Below are 21,696 nucleotides of genomic sequence, written 5' to 3'. Positions count from 1 at the left end.
GCGCTCGCCAAATACTCGAATCAGTGAAGCATGTTTAATATAAACAGTGTGCTTTATAACAATTAGGGAGGTTTGTGTCATGTTTGTCCTCCTACAGAAACCATATTAACACAAAAAAAATGTTTTTTCCCCCTCATCTTTTTCCATTTTTCATACATTTTTTAAAAAAAGCTCCAGAGAGCCGCTAGGGCGGCGCTAAAGAGCCGCATGCGGCTCTAGAGCCGCGGGTTGCCGACCCCCGGGTTAGAGTGTCCGCCCTGAAATGGGTAGGTTGTGAGTTCAAACCCCGGCCGAGTCATACCAAAGACTATAAAAATGGGAGCCATTACCTCCCTGCTTGGCACTCAGCATCAAGGCTTGGAATTGGGGGTTAAATCACCAAAAAATGATTCCCGGGCGCGGCCACCGCTGCTGCTCACTGCTCCCCTCACCTCCCAGGGGGTGATCCAGGGTGATGGGTCAAATGCAGAGAATAATTTCGCCACACCTAGTGTGTGTGTGACTATCATTGGTACATTAATGAACCTTACAGCGAACAGGTGGCCGACACACACCGACAGGCCGATGGCCAACGCCGCCGAGCCCTTCAGGTCGCTGCGCTTGTGGTCGCAAGTGGCGAAGACGGTGAAGATGAGCTGGAAGCTGATGAAGATCTCCACCACCAGCGCGTTCCCCACCGACACCTTCTTGTTCACCTGTGGAAGAAAATACAAAAACAGGCGTGACGGCGAAAGCTTCCTTGGCGGAGGGTCATGAAGAAGATCTTACCGCCGTGACGCCCAGGGCCCCCGTCACTGAAGCCGGCGTGACCCCGTAGAGGACGGCGGCCCCCGCCGTGGCGCCCAGGCACTGCGCCAGCACGTAGAACACGGCCTTGGCCACGCTCAGCTTGCGGGTCACCACCATGGCGGCCGTGACCGCCGGGTTGATGTGAGCGCCGCTGATGTGTCCGAAGCACTGGACCATGGTGCCGATGGTCAGGCCGAAGCACAGCGAGATGTGCGCCAAGTCGGGCGCCGCTTCGCCGGGCCCCCAGTTGACCGTGGAGCCGAGGCCCAGCAGCACGAAGAGGAGCGTGGCCGAGAACTCGGCGCCGACGCAACGCCAGAACTCCTGAGTCCAGATGCCCTTGAAGGCGGTCATGGCGTCGGCGATGACCGTGTGGCGGCGGCGGGGGAAACAGCACCTCCTGTAGCGGGAACACCGAGACTGGAAAAGGTTCTGTCTGCTGGTTCTGCTCAGCAAACACACACATTCTTGTATTTGCTACCTTCTTGACACCTGAGAAAAATGCCTCCCTCTTTAGGACCAGCCTTTCTAGATATATAAAGATGTGTATTTACAACATTAATAATATATACATACTATGCACATATTAAAAAGCTTGTTGTGAGAAATGAGTTGGAATTTCACCAGAAAAACTTAGAATTTTGGCATTTTTATAAAAAGTTGTAATTTTACTCAACGCAAGTCAAAATGTTTACAAGAAAAGCTTAACATTTTGGCAATTTTATGAAAAGAGTCGTCATTTTACTCAACAAAAGTCACCATTTTATAAGAAAACTTTAAAATGTTGGCAATATTATAACAATGATCGGAAATTTACTCGGCAAAATTATGACAAAGTCATAATTTTACTCAAAAAATGTCACTATTTTACAAGGACAAGAAAAAAATGGGCAATATTGTGATAAAAGTCAGAATTTTATATGGCAAATGTCACCATTTTGCATTAAAAAGTTATAATTTTACATAAAAAAGTGATAATTTTAAGAGAAAATATTGCAATATTACAGAAACAGAAAGAATGTGAGAAAATGTTCCCGATTTTAAATGAAAAAAGTCGACACATTGTGAGAAAAAGACTGCTTTTAGGTCATTTTTATTTTTTTTTGTAATTCTTTATTAATTTTCATTATTTACTTCAAGTTAATACAGTATGTCTCTATATACATATTTATTTTATTTATATTTTTGGGCCAAAGTGGGCGCATTTCAATTTCTTACACACACTTGTTATTTCATATGTTGACCAGAGAGGGAGCACTTTTAAAAGCGACAATGATAAAAATCCCTCCTTTTTGGGAGCACCCTCATTTTGATAGATGTCACCACAAATGAGACATTGTCTATTAGATGCAATGTTATTGATTTATGTCATCACTTGTTCACACCTCCTCATATGGAAGATAATTTTCCTTCTTCATGTCTCAAGAAGGCTAGAAATACAACACACACACACACACACACACACACACACACACACACACACACACACACACACACACACACACACACACACACACACACACACACACACACACACACACACACACACACACACACACACACACACACACACACACACACACACATTCTTGTATTTGTTACCTTCTTGAGACCTGAGAAAAATGCCTCCCTCTTTAGGACCAGCCTTTCTAGATATATAAAGATGTGTATTTACAACATTAATAATATATACATACTATGCACATATTAAAAAGCTTGTTGTGAAAAATGAGTTGGACTTTCACAAGAAAAAGGTCACAATTTCACAAGAAAAACTTGGAATTTTGGCATTTTTATAAAGAGTCGTAATTTTACTCAACGCAAGTCAAAATTTTACAAGAAAAACGGAACATTTATGCAATATTATGATAAAAGTTGGAATTTTACTCAATAACAGTCGCAATTTTACTAAAAAAGCTTAACATTTTGGCAATTTTATGAAAAGAGTCGTAATTTTACTCGACAAAAGTCACCATTTTATAAGAAAACTTTAAAAATGTTGGCAATATTATAATAATAATCGGAATTTTACTTGGCAAAATGATGACAAAAGTCATCATTTTACTCAAAAAATGGACAACAAACAAATTGGCAATATTGTGATAAGTCAGAATTTTATATGACAAATGTCACCATTTTGCATTAAAAAGTAATAATTGTACATAAAAAAAGTAAAAATTTTACGAGAAAATATTGCAATATTACAGAAACAGAAAGAATATGAGAAATTGTTCCCAATTTTATAAAAAAAAAAAGTTGACACATTGTGAGAAAAAGACTGCTTTTAGTTAATGTATTTTTTTTTGTTTTAATTGGTTTTTAATCTTCATTATTTACTTAAAGTTATTACAATATGTCTCTATATACATATTTATTTTTTAATTAATTTTGGCCAAAGGGGACGCATTTCAATTTCTTACACACACTTGTTATTTCATATGTTGACCAGAGGGGGAGCACTTTTAAAAGCAACAATGATAAAAATCCCTCCTTTTTGGGAGCACCCTCATTTTGATAGATGTCACCACAAATGAGACATTGTCTATTAGATGCAATGTTATTGATTTATGTCATCACTTGTTCACACCTCCTCATATGGAAGATACTTTTCCTTCTTCATGTCTCAAAAAGGGTAGAAATACAAGAACACACACACACACACACACACACACAGACACACACACACACACACACACACACACACACACACACACACACACACACACACATTCTTGTATTTGTCACCTTCTTGAGACCTGACAAAAATGCCTCCCTCTTTAGGACCAGCCTTTCTAGATATATAAAGATGTGTATTTACAACATTAATAATATATACATACTATGCACATATTAAAAAGCTTGTTGTGAAAAATGAGTTGGAATTTCACCAGAAAAACTTTGAATTCTGGCATTTTTATAAAAAGTCGTAATTTTATTCAACGCAAGTCAAAATGTTACAAGAAAAACGGAACATTTGTGCAATATTATGATAAAAGTTGGAATTTTACTCAATAACAGTCGCAATTTTACTAGAAAAGCTTAACATTTTGGCAATTTTATGAAAAGAGTCGTCATTTTACTCGACAAAAGTCCCCATTTTATAAGAAAACTTTAAAAATGTTGGCAATATTATAATAACAATCAGAATTTTACTCAGCAAAATGATGACAAAAGTCATAATTTTACTCAAAAAATGGACAACAAACAAATTGGCAATATTGTGATAAGTCAGAATTTTATGACAAATGTCACCATTTTGCAATAAAAAGTAATAATTGTACATAAAAAAAGTAAAAATTTTACGAGAAAATATTGCAATATTACAGAAACAGAAAGAATATGAGAAATTGTTCCCAATTATATAAAAAAAAAGTCGACACATTGTGAGAAAAAGACTGCTTTTAGTTATTTATTTTTTTACATTTATTTTGCGTTTGTAGTTGGTTTTTAATCTTCATTATTTACTTCGTTATTACAGTATGTCTCTATATACATATTTATTTGATTTTAATTTTTTGGCCAAAGGGGGCGCATTTCAATTTCTTACACACACTTGTTTTTTGATATGTTGACCAGAGGGGGAGCACTTTTAAAAGCGACACACAGTCAATGTGAAAAAATATGGAAGATACTTTTCCTTCTTCATGTCTCAAAAAGGGTAGAAATACAAGAACACACACACACACACACACACACACACACACACACACACACACACACACACACACACACACACACACACACACACACACACACACACAATGTTCAGAGTAGAACATAGTTGGCTCTTTGTCCCGGTGAAGTCCACCAGAACCGGAACTGGTTATTGGCAGCACAAACACAATGAAGGCATCACAACATCTTCAGTAATCACGATAATTGTTCATGTCACACAAAGTGGGTCGTGAGAGTTTATCTATGGAGATTCTTTTTGTACAGTAATTTGTTATCTATTATCATTTTTTTTTTAATTATGAATTATTATGATCACTCATCACTATTAATCGGGGGTTTAATTAACCTTTTTGGTATCAGTTTATTACTTTTCTGATGTTTTAGTATATATGTAGCATAATAATTTTGTAAAACATGTATGATACATTAGAAAAATACTTTAAACATGTTTTTTTTTCCTAAAGAAAGGTCACAATAATTTGCAGCATATAGCAATAAAAGACAATTGTTGTGTACATACATTGTCAAAAGTAAAATGTAAGTAATACATGAACATAAATAATGCATTAAAAAAGTAATTATTGCAAAACTACTAAAATTACTACAATTTTAATTTAAAAAAATGTTTACATGTAACAGTTATTAAATTGAAATTATTACATTATAATAACCTGAATTTTAATTTGTTTTTACATTATAAATATATGACAATTTGAAGGATTAAAAAAACTCCCCCACTAAAATATGCATTTTTGCTTCATCAATAATAATTTGGGGTTTAATTAACCTTATTTCATATCAGTTTATTACTGTTGTTATTGTGCTGTATAAAAATTAAAAACTCACTAAAGTTTTGTAATTAATGCATTGATAATTTTAAATAAATTATGTTAATTTACAGAGAAATGGCCTCCGCATACAGAAAATAAGACAATTATTGTGTATAAATAATTACACAGGGAATGCCCGAAAGTTAAATCTAATTAATCAATTATTAAATGAAAATAAATAATGCATGAAATAAGTAATTATTGTAAAACAACAATTTTAATTTTAATTAAAAAAAAGGTAAACCTGTAACAAAAAATGTATCAAAATGATTACATTTAATAAAGTTTGTTACATATATTTATTTTCATATACATATATATACATATATATATATATATGAACAATTTCAAATATTTTTTAATACATATATATTTTGCATACGTGTCCAAACATTAAGGACACCCTGTATGATTAAAAATAATAGTAGGAAAATACCTTTGAGTTAATCCATTAATTCCACAAGCTTAAATATCCATAAAAATCACATGAAAACATTAAAAAAAGAGAAACCGCACGAATGAAAAAGTGACTATAACTATTCCATAAAGTTATATCACGTACATTTATGTTTCTGCATGCACTCACCTGATGTGCTCCACACCCTGGCCACTCTCACTCATGACTCCACAGCCCGAGACCACCCTGCACTTTTATAGGAGGATGGGATGGGATGAGATGGGATGGGATGGGATGGGATGGGATGGGATGGGATGGGATGGGATGGCCAACTTATTTAGGACTGCAGTAGATCATCCCAAGCCAAACCAAACGTCCTGGAAAAAAAAAAATCCCACAAAAACATCACGAATGAAACCAGTTGGGAAACCTGTGATGAAAACCATAGAACAGGAAATGGAACTTACTGTGACATAGAACAAGTCTGGCTGCTCAGTCAAATATAAGCCATACTATTTATAATGATAAAGCCTTCATTAAATCATCAGTACACATACAAGGCCACTTGGTGGCAGCATCCCCTTGTACACAACTTCCTCCTCACTTCTGTTTCTCAGCTAACACTTGTGTTTACTCTCCATTAATGCATGGATTATTTGTTACAATGGCCACAGTTTGACTCTGGAACAGATTATTTCTTATTACAGGATGTCGTATGGAAATAGTTTGCGTTGGAATGACAACAATTTGGAGGTCACGTGTCAACAGCAGCGTTGTAGCATTTGGACAATGATTGTGCTTGTTCATAGTTGTAGTAATGAAAGCGTCCAGCAGGGGGAAGCAAAGCTCTGCTCCTAACTATGTGTGTGTGTGTTGCTTCTAAAAGTGAGCAGAGGTCATAACAGTGACTTCATTTGAAAAAAAAAAACATTATTTCCTCCTCTAATCAATCAGATGCAGACAGTGATTGTGACATGTGTGTGTGTGTGTGTGTGTGTGTGTGTGTGTTACCCTGCATGGCGACTCGTGCATGAGGACGTTTAAGATCTCCCTCCTCTTCACGGTGGCATCGTCACATGACCGCAAGCCCCCACATAGCCAATTAGCCCGGCACACCTGAGAAGAAAGGACAAAGTTGTACGCAAACAAATTAGTCGACAGGAATAAGACAACTCGGAGTACACATGACATGTCAACAGGTGAACTCACGGAATTAGAAACCATCAGTTCCAGGGTCAAACTGCGGCCGAGAGTGCAGTAAGGTTGTCCCGGTGGTACCAAAATGTCTTTCGATACTTTTCTAAATAAAGGGGACCACAAAAAAATGTCATTATTGTCTTTATTTGAACAAAAAATGTTACATATGTTTATTATTGTCATTTAGTCCTTAAATAAAATAGTGAACATACTAGACAACTTGTCTTTTAGTAGTAAGTAAACAAACAAAGACTCCTAATTAGTCTGCAGTAACATATTGTGTCATTTATACACCTATTATTTGGTACACATTATTAAGGACAAACTGTAAAAAATGATTATTAATCTACTTGTTCATTTACTGTTAATATCTGCTTATTTTCTCTTTTAACATGTTCTATCTACACTTCTGTTCAAATGTAATAATCACTTATTCTTCTATTCTTTGATACTTCCCATTAGTTTTGGATGATACCACACATTTGAGTATGGATCCGATACCAAGTAGTTACAGGATCATACATTGGTCATATTCAAAGTCCTCATGTGTCCAGGGACATATTTACTGACTTTATAAACACAATATGATTTTGTGATGATAAAAAATATCGATGTAATCATACTTGAATCAACTAAATATACTCTTTTACTTGGTATCATTACAGTGGATGTCAGGTGTAGATCCACCCATGGCATTTGTTTACATTGTGACGCCGGTGAGCTATTGTATCCTCCTACAGTGTCTAGTGAAGCATGTTTAGCTATTCTTCGTCCTCCAGTGATAATGATACTTGTAAGAAACTCACTTTATTCGTCGCCATTTAAGCGAGGATTAGTGATTTAGAAGTAGCTAAAACACTGCGGATGGACATTAGCCGCTAAGTAGCTAGCCATGTCTTAAAGCAGCTCTTCCTGAGGGTGTTTCAGTGTTATAACTTCACCTTTATCTTGACTTTTTACACCAAAATGCATCCATTCTCCCTTTTCTGTCTACACACTGTGTCTGCTTGTAAGTACTCTGTGTGTGCGCACTGTCGAACATGCTCATCTGCTCGTAAAACCAGCAATGTCACCACGTGATGACGCGCCGTCATGCCCGGGAACCGGTACTTTTCAAAAAGAGTACAGTACCGAATATGATTCATTAGTACCGCGATACTATACTAGTACCGGTATATGGTTCAACACTAGTGTGCAGGCAGCGCACCTTGCAGAAGTACCAGCCACAAATTTTAACGTTGTCAGGAAGTCCTGGAAAGATGGATTTTGTGGGTCCGTAGATTTTTTGGAGAAAAGTTAAAGTGTTAGGAGAATATTTTCTAACCTGGGGCCAGAGTGAACTGTACATGGGTCCTGCAAGAGGAGGTACCAGGAACAAGCTGAAAGGAGAGTGGATAGACGTGTGCCCAAAATGTACACCAAGGTAACTTTCGGGTTCGATCTCTCCCAAGGCAGAGATGGTCCTGTCTCCAGTGCTGGTATCGCTAGTTCCTACTTACTCCTTTTTTTGTAGAATAAATGGTGAATCATCAGTTCTAGTCACTTCTCATTATTCAGGCAGCCAAAGAATAAACTCATTTGGGAGGAGCATTTCCTGCGACACCACTAGGAAGTATCTAAACTAACACTTTTTTTCTTCTTCCAATAAATAGTTGTGTTTAAAATAACTCTGGAACAGAAGGCTGCAGAGGAATGAAATGAAGTTCCACCCACACAGTGTGAGTCCTCCAATCATACCATCTGGAAGTACTCAAATGCTCATTTCCCACCACAGGAACTTTTCTAATCTGCTCATTTTAAAGAAAATACTGAGATTGAAAAAAAAAAGAAGGAGTTTGATAAAAAGGCCAGAAGAGATCCAGGTTAGGGAGCAGGAACTGGTTTTGTTTCTGTTAAGGGGCGGGTGGGAGACCCTCAAATATACACCACCAAAACAATTAAACAAAATGTCCAAAGGAAGTTTTTGTGTCCAAAATGATCACGGTTATCATTATTATTGTGGTTTTGGATTGATTGATTGAAACTTGTATTAGTAGATTGCACAGTGAAGTACATATTCCGTACAATTGACCACTAAATGGTAACACCCCAATAAGTTTTTCAACTGTTTAAGTCGGTTAATCAATTCATGGTATTGTTGAAAGTGCTCAAAAAGTAATGAATACACTAAACAAAGTTGTATTTTGTAATAACTCAAATAAATAGATACACAATATAGGTTTTACGTAGAGATGTCGATAAATGCGTTAAAATGTAATATCGGAAATTATCGGTATCGTTTTTTTTTATTATCGGTATCGTTTTTTTTTTGTTTTTTTTTACACTCATTCACACAAAAGGGTTGTTTCTTTCTGTTATTAATATTCTGCTTCCTACATTATATATCAATACAGTCTGCAAGGGATACAGTCCGTAAGCATTATATATCAATATATATCAATACAGTCTGCAAGGGATACAGTCCGTAAGCATTATATATCAATATATATCAATACAGTCTGCAAGGGATACAGTCCGTAAGCATTATATATCAATATATATCAATACAGTCTGCAAGGGATACAGTCCGTAAGCATTATATATCAATATATATCAATACAGTCTGCAAGGGATACAGTCCGTAAGCACACATGATTGTGCGTGCTGCTGCTCCACTAATAGTACTAACCTTTAACAGTTAATTTGACTCATTTTCATTAATTACTAGTTTCTATGTAACTGTTTTTATATTGTTTTACTTTCGTTTTTATTCAAGAAAATGTTTTTAATTTATTTATCTTATTTTATTTTATTATTATTATTTTTTAAAGTACCTTATCTTCACCATACCTGGTTGTCCAAATTAGCCATGATAATGTGTTAATTCCACGACTGTATATATCGGTTGATATCGGTATCGGTAATTAAAGAGTTGGACAATATCGGAATATCGGATATCGGCAAAAAGCCATTATCGGATATCCCTAGTTTTACGTCAAATATTGTTCTGGCTTCATAAGAGCCTTATTATTTGTGTCTGTGTTTGAATACCGTATATTTCGGAGTATAAGTCGCTCCGGAGTATAAGTCGCACCTGCCGAAAATGCATAATAAAGAAGGGAAAAAACATATATAAGTCGCACTGGAGTATAAGTCGCATTTTTGGGGGAAATGTATTTGATAAAAGCCAACAGCAAGAATAGACATTTGAAAGGCAATTTAAAATGTCTAAAGAATAGTGAACAACAGGCTGAATAAGTGTACGTTATATGAGGCATAATCTATCTACATATATATGAGAATCAGGTGTCCTAATCACTTGGCCCGGCCACAGGTGCATCAAATCCAGCACTTAGGCATGGAGACTGTTTCTACAAACATTTGTGAAAGAATGGGCCGCTCTCAGTGATTTCCAGCGTGGAACTGTCATAGGATGCCACCTGTGCAAAAGGACATTTCCTCGCTCCTAAATATTCCAAAGTCAGCTTTATAATAGGAAAAGTGAAGAGTTTGGGAACAACAGCAACTCAGCCACCAAGTGGTAGGCCACGTGAACTGACAGAGAGGTCAGCATAGTGCATAGACTTTCTGCACAGTCAGTTGCTACAGAGCTCCAAACTTCATGTGACCTTCCAATTAGCCCACGTACAGTACGCAGAGAGCTTCATGGAATGGGTTTCCATGGCCGAGCAGCTGCATCTAAGCCGTACATCACCAATGCAAAGCGCCGGATGCAGTGGTGTAAAGCATGTCGCCACTGGACTCTAGAGCAGAAAGGAATTATGGTGTGGGGTTGTTTTTCAGGAGTCGGGCTTGGCCCCTTAGTTCCAGTGAAAGGAACTTTGAATGCTCCCGGATACCAAAACATATTGGACAATTCCATGCTCCCAACCTTGTGGGGACAGTTTGGAGCGGGGCCCCTTCCTCTTCCAACATGACTGTGCACCAGTGCACAAAGCAAGGTCCATAAAGACATGGATGACAGAGTCTGATGTGGATGAACTTGACTGGCCTGCACAGAGTCCTGACCTGAACCCCGATAGAACACCTTTGGGATGAATTAGAACGGAGACTGAGAGCCAGGCCTTCTCCACCAACATCAGCGTGTGACCTCACCAATGCGCTTTTGGAAGAACGGTGGGAAATTCCTACAAACACACTCGGCAACCTTGTGGACAGCCTTCCCAGAAGAGTTGAAGCTGTAATAGCTGCAAAAGGTCATATTGAACCCTATGGGTTAGGAATGGGATGGCACTTCAAGTTCATATGTGAGTCAAGGCAGGTGGCCAAATACTTTTAGCAATATAGTGTATATTGTTTTACCCAGGTTATTACATTTATTTTTCCCAGGGATGAATAACAACTTTTTTTTTAGCGATCAGTAATTACAAGTCCATGATTTGTTTACACAGTTGATGACTAGTGGATTAGCAGCATTAATACAAGTCAAAAAAATTATTATTATGTTTAAAAAATGAGGGATAAACAAGAGAATATGTTTATTTACAATCCGGATTAACAAGTCGATTATTCGATTCAATAGTGGACGATTAGTCGACTATTTATTTAAGAGCGCACTGCTGTGTTTAGATGGAGACAGGTGTGGACAATATTGTCCCCACAATACCATGAACTGATTAACGTGCACCTCCAAAGACATGCACCTGGGGATAGGTTGATTGGCAACACTAAATTGGCCCTAGTGTGTGAATGTGAGTGTGAATGTTGTCTGTCTATCTGTGTTGGCCCCGCGATGAGGCCGAATGCAGCTGAGATAGGCTCCAGCACCCCTAGTGACCCCAAAAGGGAGAAGCGGTAGAAAATGGATGGGATGGATGTTTAAAAAATGAGGGATAAACAAGAGAAGATGTTTATTTACAATCCATATTAACAATAGTGGACGATTAGTCGACTATTCAAGAGCGCACTGCTGTGTTTAGATGGAGACAGGTGTGGACAATATTGTCCCCACAATACCGTGAACTGATTAACGTGCACCTCCAAAGACATGCACCTGGGGATAGGTTGATTGGCAACACTAAATTGGCCCTAGTGTGTGAATGTGAGTGTGAATGTTGTCTGTCTATCTGTATTGGCCCCACGATGAGGCCGAATGCAGCTGAGATAGGCTCCAGCACCCCTCGCGACCCCAAAAGGGACAAGCGGTAGAAAATGGATGGGATGGATGTTTAAAAAATGAGGGATAAACAAGAAGATGTTTATTTGCAATCCGTATTAACAATAGTGGACGATTAGTCGACTATTCAAGAGCGCACTGCTGTGTTTAGATGGAGACAGGTGTGGACAATATTGTTCCCACAATACCATGAACTGATTAACGTGCACCTCCAAAGACATGCACCTGGGGATAGGTTGATTGGCAACACTAAATTGGCCCTAGTGTGTGAATGTGAGTGTGAATTTTGTCTGTCTATCTGTGTTGGCCCCACGATGAGGCCGAATGCAGCTGAGATAGGCTCCAGCACCCCTCGCGAACCCAAAAGGGACAAGCGGTAGAAAATGGATGGGATGGATGTTTAAAAAATGAGGGATAAACAAGAGAAGATGTTTATTTACAATCCGTATTAACAATAGTGGACGATTAGTCGACTATTCAAGAGCGCACTGCTGTGTTTAGATGGAGACAGGTGTGGACAATATTGTCCCCACAATACCATGAACTGATTAACGTGCACCTCCAAAGACATGCACCTGGGGATAGGTTGATTGGCAACACTAAATTGGCCCTAGTGTGTGAATGTGAGTGTGAATGTTGTCTGTCTATCTGTGTTGGCCCCACGATGAGGCCGAATGCAGCTGAGATAAGCTCCAGCACCCCTAGTGACCCCAAAAGGGACAAGCGGTAGAAAATGGATGGGATGGATGTTTAAAAAATGAGGGATAAACAAGAGAAGATGTTTATTTACAATCCGTATTAACAATAGTGGACGATTAGTCGACTATTCAAGAGCGCACTGCTGTGTTTAGATGGAGACAGGTGTGGACAATATTGTCCCCACAATACCATGAACTGATTAACGTGCACCTCCAAAGACATGCACCTGGGGATAGGTTGATTGGCAACACTAAATTGGCCCTAGTGTGTGAATGTGAGTGTGAATATTGTCTGTCTATCTGTGTTGGCCCCACGATGAGGCCGAATGCAGCTGAGATAGGCTCCAGCACCCCTCGCGACCCCAAAAGGGACAAGCGGTAGAAAATGGATGGGATGGATGTTTAAAAAATGAGGGATAAACAAGAAGATGTCTATTTGCAATCCGTATTAACAATAGCGGACGATTAGTCGACTATTCAAGAGCACACTGCTGTGTTTAGATGGAGACAGGTGTGGACAATATTGTCCCCACAATACCGTGAACTGATTAACGTGCACCTCCAAAGACATGCACCTGGGGATAGGTTGATTGGCAACACTAAATTGGCCCTAGTGTGTGAATGTGAGTGTGAATGTTGTCTGTCTATCTGTGTTGGCCCCACGATGAGGCCGAATGCAGCTGAGATAGGCTCCAGCACCCCTCGCGACCCCAAAAGGGACAAGCGGCAGAAAATGGATGGGATGGATGTTTAAAAAATGAGGGATAAACAAGAGAAAATGTTTATTTGCAATCCGTATTAACAATAGTGGACGATTAGTCAACTATTCAAGAGCGCACTGCTGTGTTTAGATGGAGACAGGTGTGGACAATATTGTCCCCACAATACCATGAACTGATTAACGTGCACCTCCAAAGACATGCACCTGGGGATAGGTTGATTGGCAACACTAAATTGGCCCTAGTGTGTGAATGTGAGTGTGAATGTTGTCTGTGTTGGCCCCACGATGAGGCCGAATGCAGCTGAGATAGGCTCCAGCACCCCTTGCGAACCCAAAAGGGATAAGCGGCAGAAAATGGATGGATGGATGATAAAATAGTCCTTATGCTGCAGCACTAAAACTTCTCACAAGCCTAAAAAAAAAGCCCTTATTATGTTTAATTACTGAAGTATAGATGACATTTATTCTGTAATGTGTCAGGTCGTAGACTAAATTCCTCCGATCAAAGATTATTTATACAGCCCTAAGTCACGAGCGTCTCAAAGGGCTGCACAAGCCACAGATCCCACATCAGGGCGGGAAAAAACCCAACCACCAGGGGGCGCACCGACACTGAAAGCCTGGTCTTGACTGTGAGGACTTGTCTGAACGTTTGCTGACACACAAAAAGCACTTGCAAGTGTTTAGCCCCACAAATGATCCTGGAGGGCGGAGATGTTGAAAAGAACACATCTTTATCTTCAGCGACGCTCGCGGCTTTTAGCGGCGCTCCTCTTTAACGAGCCGGCTGTATGATCGTGCTCCGACTGCAAATTAGCGCAGGAAGCCGCCTGACATTTTGATGCTTTGATAATGAAGACTTTATTGTGCGTTTTAAGAGGCTGTCGCCGCAGAATCCAGACAGAATAATGAGGAAATCCTCCAACGGCTTTCATTAAGCCGGACAGCGTTTTTAATCACGTGGCTGTTGACTCGTCCATTAACCTTTCCATTAAGTCTGCTACATTTACACATAGATGCTAAATGTGACCTTTTGAGAGCGGGATGGCGCTTGATCTCAGAGATTACTCAGTTTTAATAGTCGAGGGACTTCCTGTTGAAAAGGAAGTTATATGCAGAGTTGAGTTCAGGTGCAACGACGATAAAGAACGGAAATGATAAAGCAGCGTTTTGCAGGTTATTGGGACTTTTTGCAGGGAAGAGTTCTGCCAGATCGTTTTCTTCTAAGGCTACACTACCGTTCATAAGTTTGGGGTCACCCAAACAATTTTGTGGAATAGCCTTCATTTCTAAGAACAAGAATAGACTGTCGAGTTTCAGATGAAAGTTCTCTTTTTCTGGCCATTTTGAGCGTTTAATTGACCCCACAAATGTGATGCTCCAGAAACTCAATCTGCTCAAAGCAAGGTCAGTTTTGTAGCTTCTGTAACGAGCTAAACTGTTTTCAGATGTGTGAACATGATTGCACAAGGGTTTTCTAATCATCAATTAAAGGCCTACTGAAAGCCACTACTAGCGACCAAAATGAGTAAAATGAAGTGTTAAAGGTTAGTACTATTAGTGGAGCAGCAGCACGCACAATCATGTGTGCTTACGGAATGTATCCCTTGCAGACTGTATTGATATATATTGATATATAATGTAGGAAGCAGAATATTAATAACAGAAAGAAACAACCCTTTTGTGTGAATGAGTGTAAATGGGGGAGGGAGGTTTTTTGGGTTGGTGCACTAATTGTAAGTGTATCTTGTGTTTTTTATGTGGATTTAATTAAAAAAAAACAACCCCAATACCGATAATTTTCGATATTACATTTTAACGCATATATCGGCCGATATTATCGGACATCTCTAGTGGTTAATATTCACATCCTGGTGGCTTTACGACAGGTGCGAGGCCTGCATGCAGGCTGCGGCCGGAGACCTTCGTGCAAAAAGCTCTTTTCCTCCAGAGAAATGTCAGCCTGCTCTTTATCGCCAACACAAACAGCCGTTAAAAGCCCGGGAGACGCGGCGTCCCGCCCGGCAGACGCGGCGTAGCATATCATCCAGCCCTCAGCTGCGAGTCAGCAACGCATCCAAAGATCTTGCTGATAAATCCATGTGAGGACTTTTTCACTGCGGTATTGATCTTCTGTTTGGACAAAACACCTCAAATCATACTGAGAATCTTTAGCAGGAAGTAGAAGAAAGAAAAGAGCACATCGGACCGCCGCCGAGGAGCCGCTATCTCACCGCGTATCTTGTCCGGGCTGACGTTCGCCCTCGCAGGCTTTGCAGTGGACATTATTTCTCCAAAGCTGAGCAATTTCTTTGCTCGTAAATTCAAGTAACATCTCGCGTCGCCGGCGAAGGTCTTCCCTGCGAGCGTCCCCGACTTATCTGCAGTGATTTACCGCCAACGCCGCCTGTCCTGAAACATGGCGCTGATAGCCAGGATGTGTTCGCTGTTATCGGAACTAAAGATTGTTCGCCAGTGGTGTTTGTCCTCTTCCGGGGGAGGAGGACAAACACATTAAACTTTAAACTAGCACAGCACTCGGAGAGTAGAGACCTCCGCCAGGCTCTACCGCACAATATAGTGTTACCGCAACTTAACTTTCCTCCAGAAGGTCTTGTCTTTGTCCATGTGGTGTCAGATGAAACAACAATGGAGCGGTTTGGCCACAACACCCAGCAATATGTTTGGAGGAGAAAAGGTGAGGCTTTTAATCCTTGAACACCATTCCTACCGTCAAGCATGGTGGTGGTAGTATTATGCTCTGGGCCTGTTTTGCTGCCAATGGAACTGGTGCTTTAAAATGGGACAATGAAAAAGGAGGATTACCTCCAAATTGTTCAGGACAAGCTAAAATCATCAGCCCGGAGGTTGGGTCTTGGGCGCAGTTGGGTGTTGCAACAGGACAATGACCCCAAACCCACATCAAAAGTGGTAAAGGAATGGCTAAATCAGGCTAGAATGAAGGTTTTAGAATGGCCTTCCCAAAGTCCTGACTTAAACGTGTGGACAATGCTGAAGAAACAAGTCCATGTCCGAAAACCAACAAATTTAGCTGAACTGCACCAATTTTGTCAAGAGGAGTGGTCAAAAACAGGTGCTTTTGGTGGCAATACACAAGCTTCTGCTTGAATTTTCGACCACTCCTCTTGACAAAATTGGTGCAGTTCAGCTAAATGTGTTGCTTTTCTGACATGGACTTGTTTCTTCAGCATTGTCCACACGTTTAAGTCAGGACTTTTGGGAAGGCCATTCTAAAACCTTCATTCTAGCCTGATGTAGCCATTCCTTTACCACTTTTGATGTGTGTTTGGGGTCATTGTCCTGTTGGAACACCCAACTGCGCCCAAGACCCAACCTCCGGGTTGATGATTTTAGCTTGTTTGATTGAGACTTTTATTAGTAGGTTGCACAGTGAAATACATATTCCGTACAATTGACCACTAAATGGTAACACCCGAATAAGTTTTTCAACTTGTTTAAATCGGGGTCCAGAAGAATTTGGAGCTAATCCTCCTTTTTCATTGTCCCATTTACTCTCTGTAAAGCAGCAGTTCCATTGGCAGAAAAACAGGCCCAGAGCATAATACTACCACCACCATGCTTGACGGTAGGCATGGTATTCAAGGATTAAAGGCCTCACCTTTTCTCCTCCAAACATATTGCTGGGTATTGTGGCCAAACAGCTCCATTTTTGTTTCATCTGACATCACATGGACAAAGATAAGACCTTCTAGACAACAGGACAATGACCCCAAACACACGTCAAAAGTGGTAAAGGAATGGCTAAATCAGGCTAGGATGAAGCCTTCTCTACCCCAAACACACATCAAAAGTGGTAAAGGAACACACATCAAACACACCTCAAAAGTGGTAAAAGAATGGCTAAATCAGGCTAGAATGAAGGTTTTGGAATGGCCTTCCCAAAGTCCTGACTTAAACGTGTAGACAATGCTGAAGAAACAAGTCCATGTCCGAAAACCAACACATTTAGCTGAACTGCACCAATTTTGTCAAGAGGAGTGGTCAAAAACAGGTGCTTTTGGTGGCAATACACAAGCTTCTGCTTGAATTTTCGACCACTCCTCTTGACAAAATTGGTGCAGTTCAGCTACATTTGTTGGTTTTCTGACATGGACTTGTTTCTTCAGCATTGTCTACATGTTTAAGTCAGGACTTTTGGGAAGGCCATTCTAAAACCTTCATTCTAGCCTGATGTAGCCATTCCTTTACCCCTTTTGATGTGTGTTTGGGGTCATTGTCCTGTTGGAACACCCAACTGCGCCCAAGACCCAACCTCCGCACTGAGGATTTTAGCTTGTTTGATTGAGACTTTTATTAGTAGGTTGCACAGTGAAAGACATATTCCGTACAATTGACCACTAAATGGTAACACCCGAATAAGTTTTTCAACTTGTTTAAGTCGGGGTCCAGAAGAATTTGGAGCTAATCCTCCTTTTTCATTGTCCCATTTACTCTCTGTAAAGCACCAGTTCCATTGGCAGCAAAACAGGCCCAGAGCATAATACTACCACCACCATGCTTGACGGTAGGCATGGTGTTCAAGGATTAAAGGCCTCACCTTTTCTCCTCCAAACATATTGCTGGGTATTGTGGCCAAACAGCTCCATTTTTGTTTCATCTGACATCACATGGACAAAGATAAGACCTTCTGGACAACAGGACAATGACCCCAAACACACGTCAAAAGTGGTAAAGGAATGGCTAAATCAGGCTAGGATGAAGCCTTCTCTACCCCAAACACACATCAAAAGTGGTAAAGGAACACACATCAAACACACCTCAAAAGTGGTAAAAGAATGGCTAAATCAGGCTAGAATGAAGGTTTTAGAATGGCCTTCCCAAAGTCCTGACTTAAACGTGTAGACAATGCTGAAGAAACAAGTCCATGTCCGAAAACCAACAAATTTAGCTGAACTGCACCAATTTTGTCAAGAGGAGTGGTCAAAAACAGGTGCTTTTGGTGGCAATACACAAGCTTCTGCTTGAATTTTCGACCACTCCACTCCTCCGTTAATCCCTATAACGAATTAACTGACGGTCATCACATAACCGCCTAAAAAAACAATACCCTTAGTGTTGCATTATTGTTAGTTTGGACACTTTTCTGCCAACTCTAACAACCAAAATACAAACATTTAGCATACACAGAATTATAGCTTCAATACAAAATTAAAGCTGCAAGCAGCGTTGGTCGGGTCCGCTTTTTGGCAGGTGCTAGTCCTAGGTGTCCCAATACTTTTGTCCAGTGGTAGTCCTGAATGAGACCTACATGGAGGTTTTTGTTTCGTGTCTCTATGATATTCATACTGGGAGTTAGAGGAAGTTGTGTCTGTGTCTTTTTCCTAGGTGTCGCGGCACAGTGGTTGTTTTCTTTGAAGGCGCGTAAAATCACAGCTGCGGAGCAACTTTAGTGCTGCGGGTCTTTGAAGGCTCGTAAAATCAAAACCGTAGCACGTATCAAAACTCTTTCGTCAACTTTTAATCAGAAGGGTTCAATCTCTCTCCTGTAGCAGTTTGAAGCCGAAACGACAAACGCGCTCAGAGGAGATAATGTTTGATGTTTGGTGACCGCTTTGTACAAAAATTTAGTTTTGAAGGAGGGATATCAAACTTCCTGTTGATTTTTGCTGAAGGATGTCAATCTATGAAATGTAGGTCTAAGTGAGACCTACGTAGAGGTTTTTGTTTCATGTCTCTAAGACGTTCCTACCGGAAGTTACAAGCAGTTTTGTCTGAGTTTTCCTCTGAGAAGCAGTTTTGTCTCTGTTTTATTCAAAAATTGCGCTAGAGCGCAATTTTGAGTTTTGGGGTTCGGTTTTTTTTTAGATCGCAATTTCCACCAGTCCCGATGTGTGTGAGAATTTTGGTGAGTTTTGAAGTATTTTAAGGGGGTCAAATTACAGCTCAAAGAGGCAAAAATTAGTGTTTTTAGTACATTTTTGTCTTAAATGGGAAATTGCCAACTTCCTGTTGGTTTTTGCCCGAGAATGTGAAATTATGAAATGTAGGTCTAAGTCAGACCTACATAGAGGTTTTTGTTTCATGTCTCTACGACCTTCCGAGTGGGAGTTACAGGCAGTTTTCTTCCTAGGGGGCGCTAGAGCGCAATTTTGAGTTTTGGAGTTAGTTTTTTTTTACTAAAGTGGTTGGGGCACGTTTTTCTATGTGTGCCAAATTTGGTGAGTTTTGAAGCATGTTAAGGGGGGCAAAGTAGTGCGCAAAGCTGCGGAATAATAATAAAACCTTACAAATTCAATAGTGTCCTTTGTCCATGTACAAAGGGTACATGCGGACCCTAATCCTTTGTCCATGTACAAAGGGTACATGCGGACCCTAATCCTTTGTCCATGTACAAAGGGTACATGCGGACCCTAATCCTTTGTCCATGTACAAAGGGTACATGCGGACCCTAATAATGAATGTTTTGGGTGAAAATGACACTGATGTACTGCTGTTCCGTGAAGGGAAAGGTTGTTGTTTTGTGTGTAAAAAAACAAAACAAAAATCAAGCATCCTGTTCGTTCTTTACCACATGTGGCGCGCCTGTTAGCTAGTGGTAACGTCACACGCCAGTCGCTCAGATTGATGGCGTGACCCGCCCGCCTCCCGCCAAGATGAAGTGTTAGCGCCTCAGCTGGAGGTTCGGACTCCTTGTTGAGTTAATTGGCTGATTGTTCCCTGGCCGCCGGTAATGAGTCCTTTAGTTAAGTGTTTAGTAAGTGATCCCTGATCAATGGTGACGTGTGCCATAAGCCAGCGCCTTTTCATTCCCGTTTCCTACCCCCCGCCGGGCGTGTGTCGCTCCATCCAGGCACACTGGTAGTGAACGATGTCATCACAGATGTCACACTCGAGATTGTCAGGATCTTTGATTTCACAGAATAATGTTTTTTTTTTTGCAACACATCAAGTCAATAGAAATGCTAATCTACATTCGTGCTGCCACTAAATCATTTCTGGAATAATCAACTCATGTAAAGGCCTAATTGACCATATCCAGCAACATATTGCGTAATGTTCTGGTTTAGGCTGTGATGGCTCCCAATGTAGTTATTGTGTGAATGCTCCAAAACATTCACACATATGCTTTTCTACACCAAAATTAATCTATTTATTATTACATTTCTTCTTCTTCTCCACATTTTGGCGCGCTCTACCTTCCACATTTTTTTTTTTACCTTTTACCTTATTTTTCTGAGACGTGTTTTATGCCACTCCTTCTTTGTCTCATTTTGTCCACCAAATGTTTTATTCTGTGCGTGAAAGCACAAAGGTGAGTTATGTTGATGTTATTGACTTGTGTGGAGTGCTTATCAGGCATATTTGGTCACTGCATGACTGCAAGCTAATCAATGCTCACATGCTATTTAAGCTAGCTGTATGTACATATTGCATCATTATGCCTTGTTTGTTGCTATATTTGAGCTCATTTAATTTCCTTAATATCCTCTGTGTATTTAATTTATATTTGCATGTCTCATGACACATTATCTGTATGTAATATTGGCTGCATTTCTGATAGTTGTGTGTGTGTGCCATGTTGTTCCGGACCACAGCAAACGTTACCCAACTCGCAAAGATTGTAATAAATCCATTCGAAGAAGACAGCCTGCCGTTTCCTTTAAGTTGGACACACTTTTTCAAGAAGTTGTTTCATCCTGTGAAAAGCGTCTATTTTACTAATCATTTCCAATGTTGCAAAAATGTGTAGAATAAAAATGAAAATACAACATTTCTGTCAACGAAGATTTGCGTCAGCCTTTGATAGTAGGCTAATATAGCTAATATAGACACTTACATCATGTGTTGTCTTCATTATAACACTTATATAAGACTTTTAAAGTCATGTTGATAGTAGGCTAATATAGACACTTCCATCATGTGTTGTCTTCATTATAACACTTATATAAGACTTCTAAAGTCATTTTGATAGTAGGCTAATATAGCTAATATAGACACTTATATCATGTGTTGTCTTCACTGTAACACTTATATAAGACTTTTAAAGTTATTTTGATAGTAGGCTAATATAGACACTTCCATCATGTGTTGTCTTCATTATAACACTTATATAAGACTTCTAAAGTCATTTTGATAGTAGGCTAATATAGACACTTACATCATGTGTTGCCTTCATTATAACACTTATATAAGACTTTTAAAGTCATTTTGATAGTAGGCTAATATAGACACTTACATCATGTGTTGTCTTCATTATAACACTTATATAAGACTTTTAAAGTTATTTTGAT

General features: G+C 39.7%; 1 protein-coding gene across 1 annotated transcript in view; it reads right to left on the bottom strand.

The window, feature by feature from the left end:
- LOC133644049 (aquaporin-4-like) overlaps positions 1–21,696 on the bottom strand; it is a 90,450-nt gene that overhangs the window by 9,043 nt on the left and 59,711 nt on the right. The window contains exons 3-7 of the mRNA XM_062038369.1: positions 6,901–6,991; positions 6,703–6,807; positions 5,881–6,068; positions 769–1,189; positions 531–695 (exon numbers count right to left, since the gene is read on the bottom strand). Of these exons, the coding sequence (XP_061894353.1) occupies positions 531–695; positions 769–1,189; positions 5,881–5,915 (621 nt within the window). The 5' untranslated portion in view covers positions 5,916–6,068; positions 6,703–6,807; positions 6,901–6,991. The remainder of the gene's footprint in view (positions 1–530; positions 696–768; positions 1,190–5,880; positions 6,069–6,702; positions 6,808–6,900; positions 6,992–21,696) is intronic.

Source organism: Entelurus aequoreus, linkage group LG27, assembly GCF_033978785.1.
Source record: "Entelurus aequoreus isolate RoL-2023_Sb linkage group LG27, RoL_Eaeq_v1.1, whole genome shotgun sequence".
NCBI classification, from domain to species: Eukaryota; Metazoa; Chordata; class Actinopteri; order Syngnathiformes; family Syngnathidae; genus Entelurus; species Entelurus aequoreus.
This window is presented reverse-complemented; position numbering and strand designations above follow the sequence as displayed.